The sequence below is a fragment of the Salmo salar genome, chromosome 19 (assembly GCF_965601325.2).
Source record: "Salmo salar chromosome 19, fSalSal1, whole genome shotgun sequence".
NCBI lineage: Eukaryota > Metazoa > Chordata > Actinopteri > Salmoniformes > Salmonidae > Salmo > Salmo salar.
The window spans coordinates 6,433,351-6,452,164 of NC_138309.1; the positions used below are offsets into that span (position 1 = coordinate 6,433,351).

Here is an 18,814-nt window from a genome sequence, read left to right on the forward strand (position 1 = left end):
AGAGGGAGCACCCCCCATATCTACATCGATGGGACCGCAGTTGTTGGAGCTAGAAACACAAGCCTTTCACTACACCCGCAATAGCATCTGCTAAACACGTGTATGTGACCAATAATATTTGATTAAATAAATTATGATGAACTTCACAGGGTGGTGGAAGTGCAGGTCATGAGCTTGATGCTCCTTTGTAATAAATATTGTGGGTCTTATTCTGGTGACATGTTCATTGATGCTTGTCTCCCATTTGACAAATAAAAATAATCTTGCTCTTTTGTCCATAATAATCTCATCATGTAGGCTATACGCTCTAGCCAAAAGCACACCCTGCACCCATCAGTAGGGTTGAAAATGCGCTTGGAAACCCATTTAAGTTGTATTTGTTTATTCGGTATATGAGAATTTAACCGCATAAATTATTTTGACGTGCACTATGACATCACGCACAGCATTTTATCTGTAGTATAGCACAACAAGTCAATTTGCTGGTATCATGTCTCTGGTGGGAAAAAGTGCATATTGTTTTTATGTAGATTTTAGAATATCTGCATGAAAATCTGTCAAAGTGTATGGAAACCTAGCTAGTGGTAAAGCACGCCTCAAAATTATATAATCACATTCTTAGGAGTTCAAGTGGTAGTGTGTGTGTGTCACTACTGTGCATGGTGTTGTTGCAGTGTGTGTAAGAGTGTTTTCTTTGATCTAACAGGGTGTGTGAGTTGCTCAGCTCGGAGTCTGAGATACCTGTGCACTGTAAAGTCCTGATTGTTGTGTGAATAGAGGAGAGGATTTTTAAAGAAAAGCACATATGAAGAGGTAGACTGACAAATAGATGACAAATATACTTAAAATAAAATACTCCGTCACTCTTTTCTGTTATCTGTTATCATCAAATCAAATGTATTTATATAGCCCTTCGTACATCAGCTGATATCTCAAAGTGCTGTACAGAAACCCAGCCTAAAACCCCAAACAGCAAGCAATGCATGTGAAAGAAGCACGGTGGCTAGGAAAAACTCCCTAGGAAAAACTCCCTAGAAAGGCCAAAAACCTAGGAAGAAACCTAGAGAGGAACCAGGCTATGAGGGGTGGCCAGTCCTCTTCTGGCTGTGCCGGGTGGATATTATAACAGAACATGGTCAAGATGTTAAAATGTTCATAAATGACCAGCATGGTCAAATAATAATAATCATAGTAGTTGTCGAGGGTGCAACAAGCACGTCCGGTGAACAGGTCAGGGTTCCATAGCCGCAGGCAGAACAGTGGAGCACCCTCGAAACTGGAGCAGCACCACGGCCAGGTGGACTGGGGACAGCAAGGAGTCATCATGCCAGGTAGTCCTGAGGCATGTTCCTAGGGCTCAGGTCCTCCGAGAGAAAGACAGAAAGAGAGAATTAGAGAGAGCATATTTAAATTCACACAGGACACCGGATAAGACAAGAGAAATACTCCAGATGTAACAGACTGACCCTAGCCCCCCGACACAAACTACTGCAGCATAAATACTGGAGGCTGAGACAGGAGGGATCAGAAGACACTGTCGCCCCATCCGATGATAACCCCGGACAGGGCCAAACAGGCAGGATATAACCCCACCCACTTTGCCAAAGCACAACCCCCACACCACTAGAGGGATGTCTCCAACCACCAACTTACCGTCCTAAGACAAGGCCGAGTATAGCCCACAACGATCTCCACCATGGCACAACCCAAGGGGGGGCGCCAACCCAGACAGGAAGACCACGTCAGTGACTCAACCCACTCAAGTGACGGACCCCTCCCATGGACGGCATGGAAGAACACCAGTAAGCCAGTGACTCAGCCCCTGTAAAGGGGTTAGAGGCAGAGAATCCCAGTGGAAAGAGGGGAACCGGCAAGGCAGAGACAGCAAGGGCGGTTCGTTGCTCCAGCCTTTCCGTTCACCTTCACACTCCTGGGCCAGACTATACTTAATCATAGGACCTACTAAAGAGATAAGTCTTCAGTAAAGACAAAGGTTGAGACTGATGCTGCGTCTCTCACATTGGTAGGCAGACCATTCCATAAAAATGGAGCTCTATAGGAGAAAGCCCTACCTCCAGCCGTTTGCTTAGAAATTCTAGGGACAATTAGGAGGCCTGCGTCTTGTGACCGTAGCGTACGTGTAGGTATGTACGGCAGGACCAAATCGGAAAGATCGGTACGAGCAAGCCCATGTAATGCTTTGTAGGTTAGCAGTAAAACCTTGAAATCACCCCTTGCCTTAACAGGAAGCCAGTGTAGGGAGGCTAGCACTGGAGTAATATGATCAAATTTTTGGGTTCTAGTCAGGATTCTAGCAGCCGTATTTAGCACTAACTGAAGTTTGTTTAGTGCTTTATCCGGGTAGCCGGAAAGTAGAGCATTGCAGTAGTCCAGCCTAGAAGTAACAAAAGCATGGATTAATTTTTCTGCGTCATTTTTCGACAGAAAGTTTCTGATTTTTGCAATGTTATGTAGATGGAAAAAAAGCTGTCCTTGAAACAGTCTTGATATGTTCTTCAAAAGAGAGATCAGGGTCCAGAGTAACGCCGAGGTCCTTCACAGTTTTATTTGAGACGACTGTACAACCATCCAGATTAATTGTCAGATTCAACAGAAGATCTCTTTGTTTCTTGGGACCTAGAACAAGCATCTCTGTTTTGTCCGAGTTTAAAAGTAGAAAGTTTGCAGCCATCCACTTCTTTATGTCTGAAACACAGGCTTCTAGCGAGGGCAATTTTGGGGCTTCACCATGTTTCATTGAAATGTACAGCTGTGTGTCGTCCGCATAGCAGTGAAATTTAACATTATGTTTTCGAATGACATCCCCAAGAGGTAAAATATATAGTGAAAACAATAGTGGTCCTAAAACGGAACCTTGAGGAACACCGAAATTTACAATTAATTTGTCAGAGGACAAACCATTCACAGAGACAAACTGATATCTTTCCGACAGATAAGATCTAAACCAGGCCAGAACTTGTCCATGTAGACCAATTGGGTTTCCAATCTCTCCAAAAGAATGTGGTGATCGATGGTATCAAAAGCGGCACTAAGATCTAGGAGCACGAGGACAGATGCAGAGCCTCGGTCTGACGTCATTAAAAGGTAATTTACCACCTTCACAAGTGCAGTCTCAGTGCTATGATGGGGTCTAAAACCAGACTGAAGCGTTTCGTATAAATTGTTTGTCTTCAGGAAGGCAGTGAGTTGCTGTGCAACAGCTTTTTCAATTTTTTTTGAGAGGAATGGAAGATTCGATATAGGCCGATAGTTTTTTATATTTTCTGGGTCAAGGTTTGGCTTTTTCAAGAAAGGCTTTATTACTGCCACTTTTAGTGAGCTTGGTACACATCCGGTGGATAGAGAGCCGTTTATTATGTTCAACATAGGAGGGCCAAGCACAGGAAGCAGCTCTTTCAGTAGTTTAGTTGGAATAGGGTCCAGTATGCAGCTTGAGGGTTTGGAGGCCATGATTATTTTCATCATTGTGTCAAGAGATATAGTACTAAAACACTTTAGTATCTCCCTTGATCCTAGGTCCTGGCAGAGTTGTGTAGACTCAGGACAATGGAGCTTTGGAGGAATACCCAGATTTAAAGAGGAGTCCGTAATTAGCTTTCTAATGATCATGATCTTTTCCTCAAAGAAGTTCATAAATGTATTACTGCTGAAGTGAAAGCCAGCCTCCATTTGCGAATGCTGCTTTTTAGTTAGCTTTGCGACAGTATCAAAAAGACATTTCGGATTGTTCTTATTTTCCTCAATTAAGTTGGAAAAATAGGATGATCGAGCAGCAGTGAGGGCTCTTCGATACTGCACGGTACTGTCTTTCCAAGCTAGTCGGAAGACTTCCAGTTTGGTGTGGCGCCATTTCCGTTCCAATTTTCTGGAAGCTTGCTTCAGAGCTCGTGTATTTTCTGTATACCAGGGAGCTAGTTTCTTATGACAGATGTTTTTAATTTTTAGGGGTCATCATCTAAAGCCTCTTCAACAATATTTTCACATGTACACATTTTTTTACTATTTTCTACATTGTAGAATAATCGTAAAGACATAAGCATGAAAAAACACATGGAATCATGTATTAATCAAAAAAGTGTTAAACAAATCAAAATATATTTTATATTTGAGATTCTTCAAATAGCCACCATTTGCCTTGATGACAGCTTTGCACACTCTTGGCATTCTCTCAACCAGCTTCACCTGGAATGCTTTTCCAACAGTCTTGAAGGAGTTCCCACATATGCTGAGCACTTGTTGGCTGCTTTTCCTTCACTCCACGATCCGACTCATCCTAAACCATCTCAATTTGGTAGAGGTCGAGGGATTGTGGAGTCCAGGTCATCTGATGCAGCACTCCATCACTCTTCTTCTTGGTCAAATAGCCATTACACAGCCTGGAGATGTGTTGGGTCATTGTCCTGTTGAAAAACAAATGCCAGTCCCACTAAGCCAAATAAAGATGGGATTGCATATCGCTGCAGAATGCTGTGGTAGCCATGCTGGTTAATTGTGCCTTGAATTCTAAATATATAACAGACAGTGTCACCAACAAAGCACCGCCACACAATAACACCGCCTCCTCCATGCTTCACGGTGGGAACCACACATGCAGAGATCATCCGTTCACCCACACCGCGTTTCACAAAGATATGGCGGTTGGAACCAAAGATCTCAAATTTGGACTCCAGACCAAAGGACAAATGTCCACCGGTCTATGTCCATTGTTCGTGTTTCTTGGCCCATGCAAGTCTCGTCTTCTTATTGGTGTCCTTTAGTAGATGTTTCTTTGTAGCAATTTGACCATGAAGGCCTGATTCACGCACTCTCCTCTGAACAGTTGATGTTGAGATGTGTCTGTTACTTGAACTCTGTTAAGCATTAATTTGGGCTGGTATCTCTAATGAACGTATCCACTGCAGCAGAGGTAACTCTGGGTCTTCCTTTCCTGTGCAGTCCTCAGTTTCATCATAGCGCTTGATGGTTTTTGCGACTGCACTTTTCTGTATTGACTGACCTTCTTATCTTAAGGTAATGATGGACTGTCGTTTTTCTTTGCTTACTTGAGCTGTTCTTGCCATAATATGGATTTAGTATTTTACCAAATAGGGCCATCTTCTGTATACCCCCCAACAATTTTTTGTTTACTACATGATTCCATATGTGTTATTTCATAGTTTTGATGTCTTCACTATTATTCTACAATGTAGAAAATAGTAAAAAAAAAAGAAAGAAAAACCTTTGAATGAGTTGCTGTTCTAAATCTTTTGACCGGTAGTGTATATCCAGCCAATATATCTTTATGGAGTAGAATTCAGTAGAGTTGTCTGAAGTTATGGAAACCATGTTGTGTGGCAAAGAAGTGGCAGAGTAAAAAAGAACACCATAAATGAGAAGACTAAGAGGAAAGAAATGAAAAAGAGCGTGATGCTCTCCCCACTCATTCCCTGAGGTGGGTGCTTTTGTCCTCGTCCAAATGGGAGTGCCTGGTGTTGGGTCCTGTTCCGGGAGAGTGCCTCCTCCAGTATAAAAATCTAATGTTATTTGTCACATGCACTTAATACAACAGGTGTAGAACTTACACACACTAACACATACAGTAAAATGTGTGTATCTGTATTCTGACTATCCCAGTACCTGCCTCCATTTACCACTCTCTCTCTCTTTCTCTCTCTCTCTCTCTCTCTCTCTCTGGGAGGCTATGTTATGCCCTGGACATTATATGTATCAAAGAAGTAGATATATAAGAAGTAGAAAATAAGCATCAAATAATGTCAGTTTACATTAAATTATGTTTCACAATTGTGTTATGAAAGTAATGAAGTGTGTTACAAATGATGAGCCTGTGAAAGCTGTTGTTGCTGACAAGTGAAGGTTTCTGGCCAGATATGAGAGATCGTAATGTTGCCATTACTGGTACCAGCAAAGTTAGATAGCTAAAATATGGTGGTCCCCTCAATCTTAGTTAGCTGGCTAAAGTTATACTGCATCTCAAATCAAATTGTATTTGTCACATGTGCCAGCAGCGTGGGGAGGGGCAAATAGTCTGGGCAGCCATTTGATTAGCTGTTCAGGAGTCTTATGGCTTGGGGGTAGAAACTGTTTAGAAGCCTCTTGGACCTAGCTCTGGTACCGCTTGCTGTGTGGTAGCAGAGAGAACAGTCTATGACTAGGGTGGCTGGAGTCTTTTTTTTGGGGGGGTTCTTCCTCTGACACCGCCTGGTATAGAGGTCCTGGATGGCAGGAAACTTGGCCCCGGTGATGTACTGGGCTGTACGCACTACACTCTAGTGCCTTGCGGTCGGAGGCAGAGCAGTTGATCTGAGGACCCATGCCAAATCTTTTCAGTCTCCTGAGGGGGAATAGGTTTTGTCGTGCCCTCTTCACGACTGTCTTGGTGTGCTTGAACCATGTTCATTTGTTGGTGATGTGGACGCCAAGAACTTGAAGCTTTCAACCTGCTCCACTACAGCCCCGTCGATGAGAATGGGGGCGTGCTCGGTCCTCCTTTTCCAGGAGTCCACAATCATCTCCTTTGTCTTGATCATGTTGAGGGAGAGGTTGTTATTCTGGCACCACACGGCCAGGTCTCTGACGACCTCCCTATACGCAGTCTCATTGTTGTCGGTGATCAGGCCTACCACTGTTGTGTCATCAGCAAACTTAATGATGGTGTTGGAGTTGTGCCTGGCCTTGCAGTCATGAGTGAACAGGGAGTACAGGAAGGGACTGAGCGCGAGGGGCACTCGTGTTGAGGATCAGCATGGCGGATGTGTTACTACCTACCCTTCCCACCTGGGGGCGGCCTGTCAGGAAGTCTAGGATCCAGTTGCAGAGGGAGGTGTTTAGTCCCAGGGTCCTTAGCTTAGTGATGAGCTTTGAGTGCACTATGGTGTTGAATGCTGAGCTGTAGTCAATGAATAGCATTCTCACATAGTTGTTCCTTTTGTCCAGGTTGGAAAGGGCGGTGTGGAGTGAAATAGAGATTGCATCATCTGTGGATTTGTTGGTGCGGTATCCAAATTGGAGCGGGTCAAGGGTTTCTGGGATAATGGTGTTGATGTGGGCCATGACCATCCTTTCAAAGCATTTCATGGCTACAGACGTGAGTGCTACGGGTTGGTAATCATTTAGGCAGTTTACCTTAGTGTTCTTGGGCACAGGGACTATGGAGGTCTGCTTAAAACATGTTGGTATTACAGACTTGGACAGGGAGAGGTTGAAAATGTCAGTGAAGACACTTGCCAGTTGGTCAACGCATGCTCGGAGTACACGTCCTAGTAATCCGTCTGGCCCAGCGGCCTTGTGAATGTTGACCTATTTAAAGGACTTATTCACATCGGCTGCGGAGAGTGTGTTCACACAGTCATCCATGCATGTTTCATTGTTACTTGCCTCGAAGCGAGCATAGAAATTATTTAGCTTGTCTGGTAGGCTCGTGTCATTGGGCAGCTCTCGGTTGTGCTTCCCTTTTGTAGTCTGTAATAGTTTGCAAGCCCTGCCACATCTGACGAGCGTCGGAGCCGGTGTAGTATGACTTGACCTTAGTCCTATATTGACGCTTTGCCTGTTTGATGGTTCGTCGGAGGGCATAGTGGGATTTCTTATACGCTTCTGGGTTGGAGTCCCGCTCCTTGAAAGCGGCAGCTCTGCCCTTTAGCTCAGTGCGAATGTTGACTGTAATTCATGGCTTCTGGTTAGGGTATGTACGTACAGTCACTGTGGGGACGACGTCCTCGATGCATTTATTGATAAAGCCAGTGACTGATGTGGTGTACTCAATGCCATTGGAAGAATCCCGGAACATGTTCCAGTCTGTGATAGCAAAACATTCCTGTAGTTTAGCATCTGCTTCATCTGACCACTTTTTTATATACCGAGTCACTGGTGCTTCCTGCTTTAATTTTTGCTTGTAAGCAGGAATCAGGAGGATAGAGTTATGATCAGATTTGCCAAATGGAAGGCGAGGGATTGTGATATCCTAGTCACTTTTACCCCTACCTACATGTACACATTACCTAAACTACTTCGTACCCCTGCACATTGACTCGATACCGGTGCTCCTTGTAGCCTTGTTATTGTTATTTTATTGTGCTACTATTTACTTTTTTTAATTAGCACATTTTTTTAAACTCTGAATTGTTGGGAAAGGGCATAAGTAAGCATTTCACAGTAAAGTCTATACCTGTTGAATTTGGGGCATGTGACAAATAAAATTTGATTTGAGCTAGCTAGCTGGTTAGCTAACGTCAGCTATGCTAGCGATAATGGTGATAATGATTATCAATATATACATAACCAGCAATCTATGGTCTAGCTACCTCTTTACTCACCATCAGTGGGGACCAACAAACTCCAACCACCTATTCCTCATGAAAGGGTCCTTTGGCACGGCATGCAAACCACAGTTAGTCAATCCGTATAGGGCTTTTCAGTCTCAAATGGCTGTAACCTTTGAAATCGTTGGGGGCGATGAAACAACAGAGCCCCATTCAATGAAGGGAAGCGAAGTGGGCAGTGGGGCGATTTACACGTGGAGCTTGGCAAAAGGGGGCATGATTTGTTGACATAATTGTAATCCATTTACTCGTTGTGACACTGAGGTTCCAAATTCCATTTTAGACGAGACTTACTTAATGACCGAAATAATAATTTGGACACTTTGTATTCCATTTTGACACTAGAATAATCGTTTCTGACTCATATTGATGGCACATACGGCGTTTTCAAAGGAATTAGTTGGTTTTTAGGGGCAGTCACTCTCTTTAATCTGACTTTCCATTGCAACCAATTCATTTCCAGGTTGACTGAGTAAATCTCTTTAACCTGCGTGGTATCACCTGTCACATGGATATCAGGGTATGTGTTCTGTTTGACAGGATATTCAGACAATTCTCAGAAAGACTGGCAACTAAATGACAGAAACCTGCCTTGCTTAACAATACAGAACTGGAATGTTGCACCTGATCCCCCTGAAGTAAATGAGAATCCCCCCCCCCCCCCCCCCCCCCCACACACACACACACACACACACACACACACACACACACACACACACACACACACACACACACAGTTTCGGTTGGGTCCCTGGGATTGGGAGTTAACCTGTTTAGGATAGGGGGCAGTATTTTCACGGCCGGATAAAAAACATACCCGATTTAATCTGGTTATTACTCCTGCCCAGAAACTAGAATATGCATATAATTGTTTGATTTGGATAGAAAACACCCTAAAGTTTCTAAAACTGTTTGAATGGTGTCTGTGAGTATAACAGAACTCATATGGCAGGCCAAAACCTGAGAAGATTGCATACAGGAAGTGCCCTCTCTGACCATTTCTTGGCCTTCTATAGCCTCTTTTTGGAAAATAGAGGATCTCTGCTGTAACATGACATTTTCTAAGGCTCCCATAGGCTCTCAGAAGGCGCCAGAACGGGGAATGATGACTCTGCAGTCCCTGGCTGAAAAACAGTAGTGCATTTGGATAGTGCTCGATCTGAGAACAATGAAACGGGTGTGCGCATGCACGTGAAGAATCCATTTTACATTTTCAGTCTTTGAACGAAAACGACGTCTCCCGGTCGGAATATTATCGCTATTTTACAAGAAAAATCGCATAAAAATTGATTTTAAACAGCGTTTGACATGCTTCGAAGTACAGTAATGGAATATTTTTTATTTTTTTGTCAAGATACGCGCCGCCGCGTCACCCTTCGGATAGTGTCTTGAACGCAAGAACAAAACGCCGCTATTTGGATATAACTATGGATTATTTGGAACCTAAACAACATTGGGTGTAAACTAGAAGTCCTGGGAGTGCATTCTGACGAAGAACAGCAAAGGTAATCCAATTTTTCTTATAGTAAATCTGAGTTTGGTGAGTGCCAAACTTGGTGGGTGTCAAAATAGCTAGCCATGATGGCCGTGCTATCTACTCAGAATATTGCAAAATGTGCTTTCACCGAAAAGCTATTTTAAAATCTGACACCGCGATTGCATAAAGGAGTTCTGTATCTATAATTCTTAAAATAATTATGTTTTTTGTGAACGTTTATCGTGAGTAATTTAGTAAATTCACCGGAAGTTTCGGTGGGTATGCTAGTTCTGAACGTCACATGCTAATGTGAAAGCTGGCTTTTGATATAAATATGAACTTCATTGAACAAAACATGCATGTATTGTGTAACATAATGTCCTAGGAGTGTCATCTGATGAAGATCATCAAAGGTTAGTGCTGCATTTAGCTGTGGTTTTGGTTTTTGTGACATTATATGTTAGCTTGAAAAATGGGTGTGTGATTATTTCTGGCTGGGTACTCTCCTGACATAATCTAATGTTTTGCTTTCATTGTAAAGCCTTTTTGAAATCGGACAATGTGGTTAGATAAAGGAGAGTCTTGTCTTTAAAATGGTGTAAAATAGTCATATGTTTCAAAAATGGACGTTTTTGGATTTTTGAGGAGTTTGTAATTCGCGCCACGCCCTATCATTGGATAATGGAGCGGTGTTCCGCTAGTGGAACATCTAGATGTAAGAGGTTAACCTCTATGGGCTAGGTGGGACGCTAGCGTGCCACCCGTGGTGCACTCCATCAACAGCAGGTGCATTTCAAGAGCGGCAAATTTGAATCCAAATAAATGTCAAAATTCAAATTTTTCAAAAATACAACTATTTTACACCATTTGAAAGATAAACATCTCCTTAATCTAACCACGTTTTAGGATTTCAAAAAGGTTTTACGGCGAAAGCATAAATTTAGAGTATGTTAGGACAGTACATTTACAAGAGTTGTGTGTAATGTTTTGTCAAGTCAAAGACAGGGTCACCAAAACCATAAAACCAGCTAAAATGATGCACTAACCTTTTACAATCTCCATCAGATGACACTCCTAGGACATTATGTTAGACAATGCATGCATTTTTAGTTCTATCAAGTTCATATTTATATCCAAAAACAGCGTTTTACTATGGCAGTGATGTTGAGGAAATCGTTTCCCTCCAATAACCGGCAGTCAAGTCAGCGTCACAAATTAAATAATTAAAATTAGAAAACATTGGTAAAATATTATATTGTCATTTAAAGAATTATAGATTTACATCTCTTGAACGCAATCAACTTGCCAGATTTAAAAATAACCTTACTGGGAAATCACACTTTGCAATAATCTGAGCACTGCGCCCAGAAAAATACGCGTTGCGATACAGACTAGACGTCATGTTGGGGAGATCTAAAATCGAAAATACTATGTAAATAATCCATTACCTTTGATTCTCTTCATCAGATGTCACTTCCAGGTATCACAGGTCCATAACGAATGTAGTTTTGTTCAAAAAAGCTCATCATTTATGTCCAAAAATCTCCGTCTCGTTAGCACATGATGTAAGCCAGCCGGACTTCTCGTCATGAACGAGGGGAAAAAATATATTTCCGTTCGTTCAAACATGTCAAACGTTGTATAGCATAAATCATTAGGGCCTTTTTTAACCAGAACATGAATAATATTCAAGGTGGACGAATGCATACTCTTTTATAACGTATTGGAACGAGGGTACCCAACATGAACTCGCGCGCCAGGTGTCTAATGGGACATCATCGTTCCATGGCTCTTGTTCGGTCAGATCTCCCTCCAGAAGACTCAAAACACTTTGTAAAGGCTGGTGACATCTAGTGGAAGCAATAGGAAGTGCCAAAATATTCCTAAACCCCTGTGTTTTTCAATGGGATAGGTTTAACCTCTATGGGACCGGCGGGACGAATTCGTCCCACCTACGTAACAGCCACTGCCAGCCTGTGGCGCGATTTTCAAAATCTTCAAAATCCTATTACTTCAATTTCTCAAACATATGACTATTTTACAGCCATTTAAAGATAAGACTCTCGTTAATCTAACCACACTGTCCGATTTCAAAAAGGCTTTACAACGAAAGCAAAACATTAGATTATGTCAGCAGAGTACCAAGCCAGAAATAATCAGACACCCATTTTTCAAGCCAGCATATAATGTCACCAAAACCCAGAAGACAGCTAAATGCAGCACTCACCTTTGATGATCTTCATCAGATGACAACCCTAGGACATTATGTTATACAATACATGCATGTTTTGTTCAATCAAGTTCATATTTATATCAAAAACCAGCTTTTTACATTAGCATGTGACGTTCAGAACTAGCATACCCCCCGCAAACTTACGGGGAATTCGCTAACATTTTACTAAATTACTCACGATAAACGTTCACAAAAAGCATAACAATTATTTTAAGAATTATAGATACAGACCTCCTCTATGCACTCGATATGTCCGATTTTAAAATAGCTTTTTGGTGAAAGCACATTTTGCAATATTCTAAGTACATAGCCCAGGCATCACGGGCTCGCTATTTAGACACCCGGCAAGTTTAGCACTCACCATAATCATATTTACTATTATAAAAATGTCATTACCTTTTGTTGTCTTCGTCAGAATGCACACCCAGGACGTCTACTTCAATAACAAATGTTGGTTTGGTCCAAAATAATCCATCGTTATATCCGAATAACGGCGTTTTGTTCGTGCGTTCCAGACACTATCCGAAATAGTAAAGAAGTGTCGCGCGCTTGGCGCAATTCCTGACAATAAAATTCAAAGTATTCCATTGCCGTACGTCGAAGCATGTCAACCGCTGTTTAAAATCAATTTTTACGTCATTTTTCTCGTAGAAAAGCGATAATATTCCGACAGGGAATCTCCTTTTCGGCAAACAGAGGAAAAAATCCCAAAGGCGGGGGCGGTCGGGGTCACGCGCATAAGCTAGTGTCTCTTGATGGGCCACTTGAGAAAGGCGATAATGTGTTTCAGCCTGGGGCTGGAATGACGACATTCTCTTTTTTCCCGGGCTATGAGAGCCTATGGAAGACGTGGGAAGTGTCACGTTAGAGCAGAGATCCTTAGTAAATGATAGAGATGGCAAAGAAGTTCCAGAAATGGTCAGACAGGCCACTTCCTGTAAAGGAATCTCTCAGGTTTTGACCTGCCATTTGAGTTCTGTTATACTCACAGACACCATTCAAACAGTTTTAGAAAATTTAGGGTGTTTTCTATCCATATGTAATAAGTATATGCATATTCTAGTTACTGAGTAGGAGTGGTAACCAGATTAAATCGGGTATGTTTTTTATCCAGCCGTGTCAATGCTGCCCCCTAGCCCTAACAGGTTAAAGTCAATACAACACATCAGGTATCCACTTCCTGTCAGAAAATGTCTCAGGGTTTTGCCTGCAAAATGAGTTCTGTTATACTCACAGACACCATTCAAACAGTTTTAGAAACTTTAGAGTGTTTTCTATCCATATATAATAAGTATATGCATATTCTAGTTACTGGGTAGGATTAGTAACCAGATTAAATCGGGTACATTTTTTTTATCCAGACGTGCAAATGCTGCCCCATAGCCCTAACAGGTTAAAATCTTAAATACTAATAATAAAAGAGCATTACACAAGAAAACTATATCCTTTAAAGTAGGTACTGTATGTTTCCAATTGGCATCCGATTTTTATGCAAATATTCAAAAATATGCATAAAGAAAATATGTGCATTTTCCCAACAGAGCTGTGTTTCCAACAAGCTGACTTGTTGCAGATAACAATCAGTGTGTGATGATATAGTGCACACAAATGTAGTTTTTCACTTAAGTTTTCATGTATTGAATAAAAATCTAGTTTGATGTGTTTACATCGCATTTACAACTATACCAATAGTTTTGTCTTGGCAAGTGCACTCTAGCCAGCAACTCACAGATGCTGTGCAGCTAGGCTAGTCTACATGATGAGATTATTATGGATAAGCTCAAGAATCATTTTTATTTGGCAAATGGCAGTCAAGCATTGATCATCATGCCACCACAATAAGACCCTCGATATTTATTGGAAAGGAGCATCAAGCTCATCACCGTGCACTTCAACACCCTGTGAAGTTCATCATAACTTATTTCATTTGTCGTTCATCTGCATGGTTTCCCGAGTCGTAGTGGAAGGACCACACACCATATCATTGTGTGACTCTAAGTTTACATCAATATGATTGTTATTATATTAATATTTGCGCATAAAGGCGTTTCCACCTCCATTTCTCACATAATTAATTTTACAGACTAAGATCCCACCATGTCGAACAAACAAATTCTGTCGGCATTTATACAATTGTACCAAAACTTTGTTTCCATCACAGCTGTCGTGATTTTTTTTTTATAGGGTTTGACTAATGCATTGTTGTACAACTGACTAGGTCTTTCCCTTTCCCATGATCGACAGCCATACTCGCATAAAAACTGGATGGAAACGTGGTTAGTGTAGGGTTTCTGCCTAGTGCTCAACAACTGCATTGATTTCACTGTCATGAGTAGTTTGAAGAAAGCTATTTTTATCCAATGAATAAGCTTAACTTCAGTTTCTCCCATTTCTCTATTTCCCTCTACATCAGTAGGGGATGGTTGGGAGATGGAGAGATACTGTTTGTGTGGGGAAGGGGCGCTGTAAAAGTCGACCATCTTATAATTGGCTCTTTGATGGAAGGGAAAGGGGGGATATCCTATACCCCAACCTTATGAATAGGCCTGGGTTTTTTCTCACACTGAAATATACCGTAGCCTCTGAAACCAGGGACAGGCTTTCAACAATAGCTCATTGTAGATTGAAGAGACACTTTCCAGTACACTCTAGAATAATCAGCCCCTGTCCCCAAAGCCTTTTCCACCTCCTTTCACTCTCTCGGTCACAGACACGCACATTCCAGCCTTTTTTTTATGAAATCATGTGAATGTGTTCATGCGTAAATTCATTATTCCACTCCAAATGTAGGGCAAACAGGGCCTCATACACTGTTGATTTGCTATTATAACTGGTTCCGTGTTTACTTTGACCAATCTCCAACATAAGACAACTTGATTCGCCTTAAGTTCTGAGGAACTAAGAAAACACATTAGTCTGGAAGTTTACCCAGATAATGTGGAGAATTTGATTAAGAAATTGACCTTTTTCATAATGTGTAAATGAAAGAAAAACAAAAGGAACATTCTCTGAAGTGGAAGTTGCTTGGTGCCAAGTTTCACACACACCAAAGGCATTCTCTTGAAAAGACCGTTAGTCTCCTTCCTCCGGAGAAGGAAATCTGCCCAGCCAGCCTGTGTTTTCCTGCAAACATAGCAACTGCCCAATGAAAACACTGAGAGGGGCTGACTGTAATCCACCACTCATGTGACTACTGAATGATTTACCAAGAATGGCCCCTCCTCCCTTCACCTGCCCCTCCCCACTGACGTGATTCACCGGGCTGCCGGGGGAGGGAAGGATTTTGTAACACAGAAACTGGGAAGTGCCTTAGCAGGGCAGTCCAGTTCAGGCAGCCCTAAGAGAAGGAGTGAGAGCGATCAAGAGAGAGTATGTCTGACAAGTGGTTAAGTCTCCCACATTGCTGTGCTCTGGAATGCCATAGTTTGGGGAGATAGAATAAGACATCACATCGTAGTAGGAGCAACGGCAGCACTGAGAGCTGTATCAGAAACGGCACCATGAAGGGTCAGGTAGTTAATGGCTTCCAGGCTGAGATTGGACCCTTGGACTGGAGCTACGGCACTGGGATGCCCCCTCGGAGGGGCAAGAGTATGGAAGAGTTGGGGAATTGTGGCTGTGCCAGGGAGAGTATGGTCCATCTGCAACAGCAACTACAGTTCCAGCAGAAGCAGCAACAGGTGGTTGGATACCACGGCTATAAGCTAGCTCCAGCGCCAGTGCTGGCCCCTGTACCGGTGGCAACTCCAAGGTCTGTGCCAACTCCTTGGCCAGGGCAATGGGACTACCAGGCCAACCTGAGGCAGGGGAATGCCGGTCGGCAGGCCAGCTGGGAGTATGAGGACTATGACAGAGTGCTCTATAGAGACACAAGGCCTCAAAGCAGGGGCCTTTATTTTCGCTCTGCCTCAGATAATGGCCACCTGGAACCCAGGAGAGTGCAAGAGTGGTCTGGTAACCATTGCTTCTACCCAGGCCCAGAGGACCACAACTACCAGGAGCACAACCGAGAGACACAAATCAAGGATTACAGGGATGTCCACAGAAGTCAGGCGCAGTATGACATCGACAGGGACAAATATGACCACAAAGAGGAGGACTATCACTACAAACAGTGTGACCTCTACAAAGATAGAGATGGGGACCACTATGACTGCAAAAAACAGGACTATTGGGACCTGGAAAATGAATTTTATCAAGAACATGACCGTTATGATCGCAAAGAGTCAGACCAGTATGATCACACAGACCGGTACAACCCTAGGGATATAGGCCACCATGACCGCAAAGATGGTGACCAGTACGACCTTAAAGATCAGGAATATTTTGACCGCAGGAGACAGAGCAAGAATGACCACACAGAAAATGATTATTTGGACTACAGACAAGACAATAGGAAAGATGACCACTACGTAAAATACCGCTATGTTCGCAGGGAGGATTATTATGACCGTAAAGAGAAGACCCATTATGATCGCAGAGAAAAGGACCACTGTGACCAAAAGGATAAGGACCACTATTTGCTTAAAAAGAGTGATAGTTATGACCACAAGGAAAAGGACCACTACAACTACAAAGGAAAGGACCACTGTGATCGCAGAGAAATGGACCACTATGATCACAAGGAAAAGGACCACTACAATGACAAGGGAAAGGACCACTATGATCGTAAGGAAGAAGACCATTACAGGGATTTGCGATCATTATCTATGGACTCCAGGTATGAGGAGTACCCCGGCAGTGGGAAGCACTGTGAAGAATGGGTTGAGGACCGGTGCCACAATCAGCCCGAACGGGAGCGACGGTCCTACGACCTTCACCTGTGCCACAACAAGGACAGCGAAAATGGGTCCCAACTGGATTCTGGTAGCCTCATGGGGACCGTGAACCACCCCAGGCGGGCACGTAAGCCCCTCTACATGGGCTCCCTTGACCGTAACAGTTTCTACAGGAAGACCGCCCCCAGCTCTCTGCGGAGGTCAGAGTTTGCCATCAACAGTAAGCAGAAACAAGGTAAACATCTGTGTGCTGGGAAGGATTCAGGTATGTAAAGTAGGCAGAGGCCAGACCATGGGGTTATAGGAAGTTTTCCTCTTTATTGCTGATCTAGGATCAGCTTTCCTGACACCAATCCATTGAGCGCTTACAAAATAAAAACTGTTTTTGGGGAGCAACCCAGCCGCCCAGCAACAACGAGTCACCAGTTCATTTCCACTCACGATTGGATCGTATGAACATTTCACCAAGATTGAATTGTAAGCCATAATTGTAATGTGTAGTGTCCTGTAATTTCCAAAGTCTCAACCTCAGAAAAATGACCTTTAGTTGCACTTACAATGGACGTCTAAAGTGTTGTCGCCTGGGGCCTCATTTATTAAAACGTTGCATATGTACAAAATATACCCCAAAACGAGCGTGCGATAGTTTTCACTCATTTATAATAACTGAAACTTGACGTTAGAATGTTCTTACCTCCACGCAAACTTTAGACCATCCTACAAAAAAAATTCTAGGGGTTGTAGTATTGCATTGAAACCAGGTAAGTAAGTATATTGTGCAAATGGGCGATATGATGACACACTTATTGATTTAAAAAAAAAATGAAAAACTGGAAAATATAATAACAAAATACAAACATTTGCCGTTAGTGAGAAGAGCGAAAATATTTTTATTTTATCTTTTCAATCTAAAATAACAATGGATTTATTTCCATGATCATTGTACAATACATTCCTTCTCTTTTCTGACTGTGATGAACGTAGCCTATACAATAAATGGAGATACTATTCGTCCCATCTCTTATTTAATTGGACCTACTTCATCGTAGTAATAGATGGGCTGTTTCAAGTATTTTGCTCTATATGATCCTTCTGTTTTTATACCTACTTATTCTTTTCAGAAATGGCTACGCAGATATTTAGTAGGCAACTTTTATAAATGAGGCCAAGGTGCTCACTCACTCTCCAGGCATGTGTGTGTCAGACATAGTCTGAGGTTTGTAGCGTGTGGTGGTTTCGCCTATTGTCTTAGGAAGGTGAACCTGAAAGTATTTTAGTGTGGGGGAACCAGTCAAGCGGGTTATGTTGGTTCTTGGTTTTTGTTGGCTCCTTTTCTCCTCTCTCTCTCTCTCTCTCCTCTCTCTCTCTCTGTCTCTGTCTCTGTCTGTCTGTCTGTCTGTCTGTCTGTCTGTCTGTCTGTCTGTCTGTCTGTCTGTCTGTCTGTCTGTCTGTCTGTCTGTCTGTCTGTCTGTCTGTCTGTCTGTCTGTCTGTCTGTCTGTCTGTCTTAAAATATGCACAGAAGTAGTGGCATTTGTCATCAGTCTCTTGCTCAGGTGTTTCACATGACTCATTCCATTGCTGTCTTAAAGGGATAGTTCACCTAAATTGCATATTGGTTTCCGTACCCTGTAAGCAGGTTATAGACTACGTAAGACACCAATCCATGCTTTGTTTTTGTTTACCTGGCCACTGTTTCCAAAGGCACAAATCCAATGCAAGTTATTGATACCAATATTTGCATTTTTCACACTTCATTTTGTCATTTGGGTGAACTATCCATTTAATGGTGGGGCTGCTCTTAGACGCTCTGTCAAAGTAGGACTTTGTCCTGGCTGGATGGAATGTCTGTGGCAGGTGTTAAGCACCGCAGATTGCCATACTGAGTGAGTATTTGTGTGTGTGTGTGTGCCTAAATATGTCAGAGCAAGAGAGCACTTCTCAGGAGTTTGCTTGTTAGAACAAGCAGGTGAAGCACCCTAGTGCTCA

At 42.6% G+C, this 18,814-nt stretch overlaps 1 protein-coding gene and 1 long non-coding RNA gene across 5 annotated transcripts in view; one reads left to right on the forward strand and one right to left on the reverse strand.

Moving 5' to 3' along the window:
- Positions 1-18,814, forward strand: part of dnmbp (dynamin binding protein) — a 149,962-nt gene that overhangs the window by 87,044 nt on the left and 44,104 nt on the right. Inside the window, exon 1 of one of the 4 annotated variants that reach the window (XM_014157053.3) lies at positions 15,353-17,062. The exons of the other annotated variants lie outside the window; for them this stretch is intronic. Within the exon in view, the coding sequence (XP_014012528.1) occupies positions 15,550-17,062 (1,513 nt within the window). The 5' untranslated portion in view covers positions 15,353-15,549. Of the gene's footprint in view, positions 1-15,352; positions 17,063-18,814 lie in introns of those variants that run through there. 4 annotated transcript variants of the gene reach the window in all.
- Positions 867-8,501, reverse strand: LOC123728980 (uncharacterized). Its single transcript, XR_006760659.2, has 2 exons — positions 8,334-8,501; positions 867-1,364 (listed from the first exon to the last, which is right to left on the reverse strand). It is a non-coding gene; the product is annotated as an uncharacterized LOC123728980 (long non-coding RNA).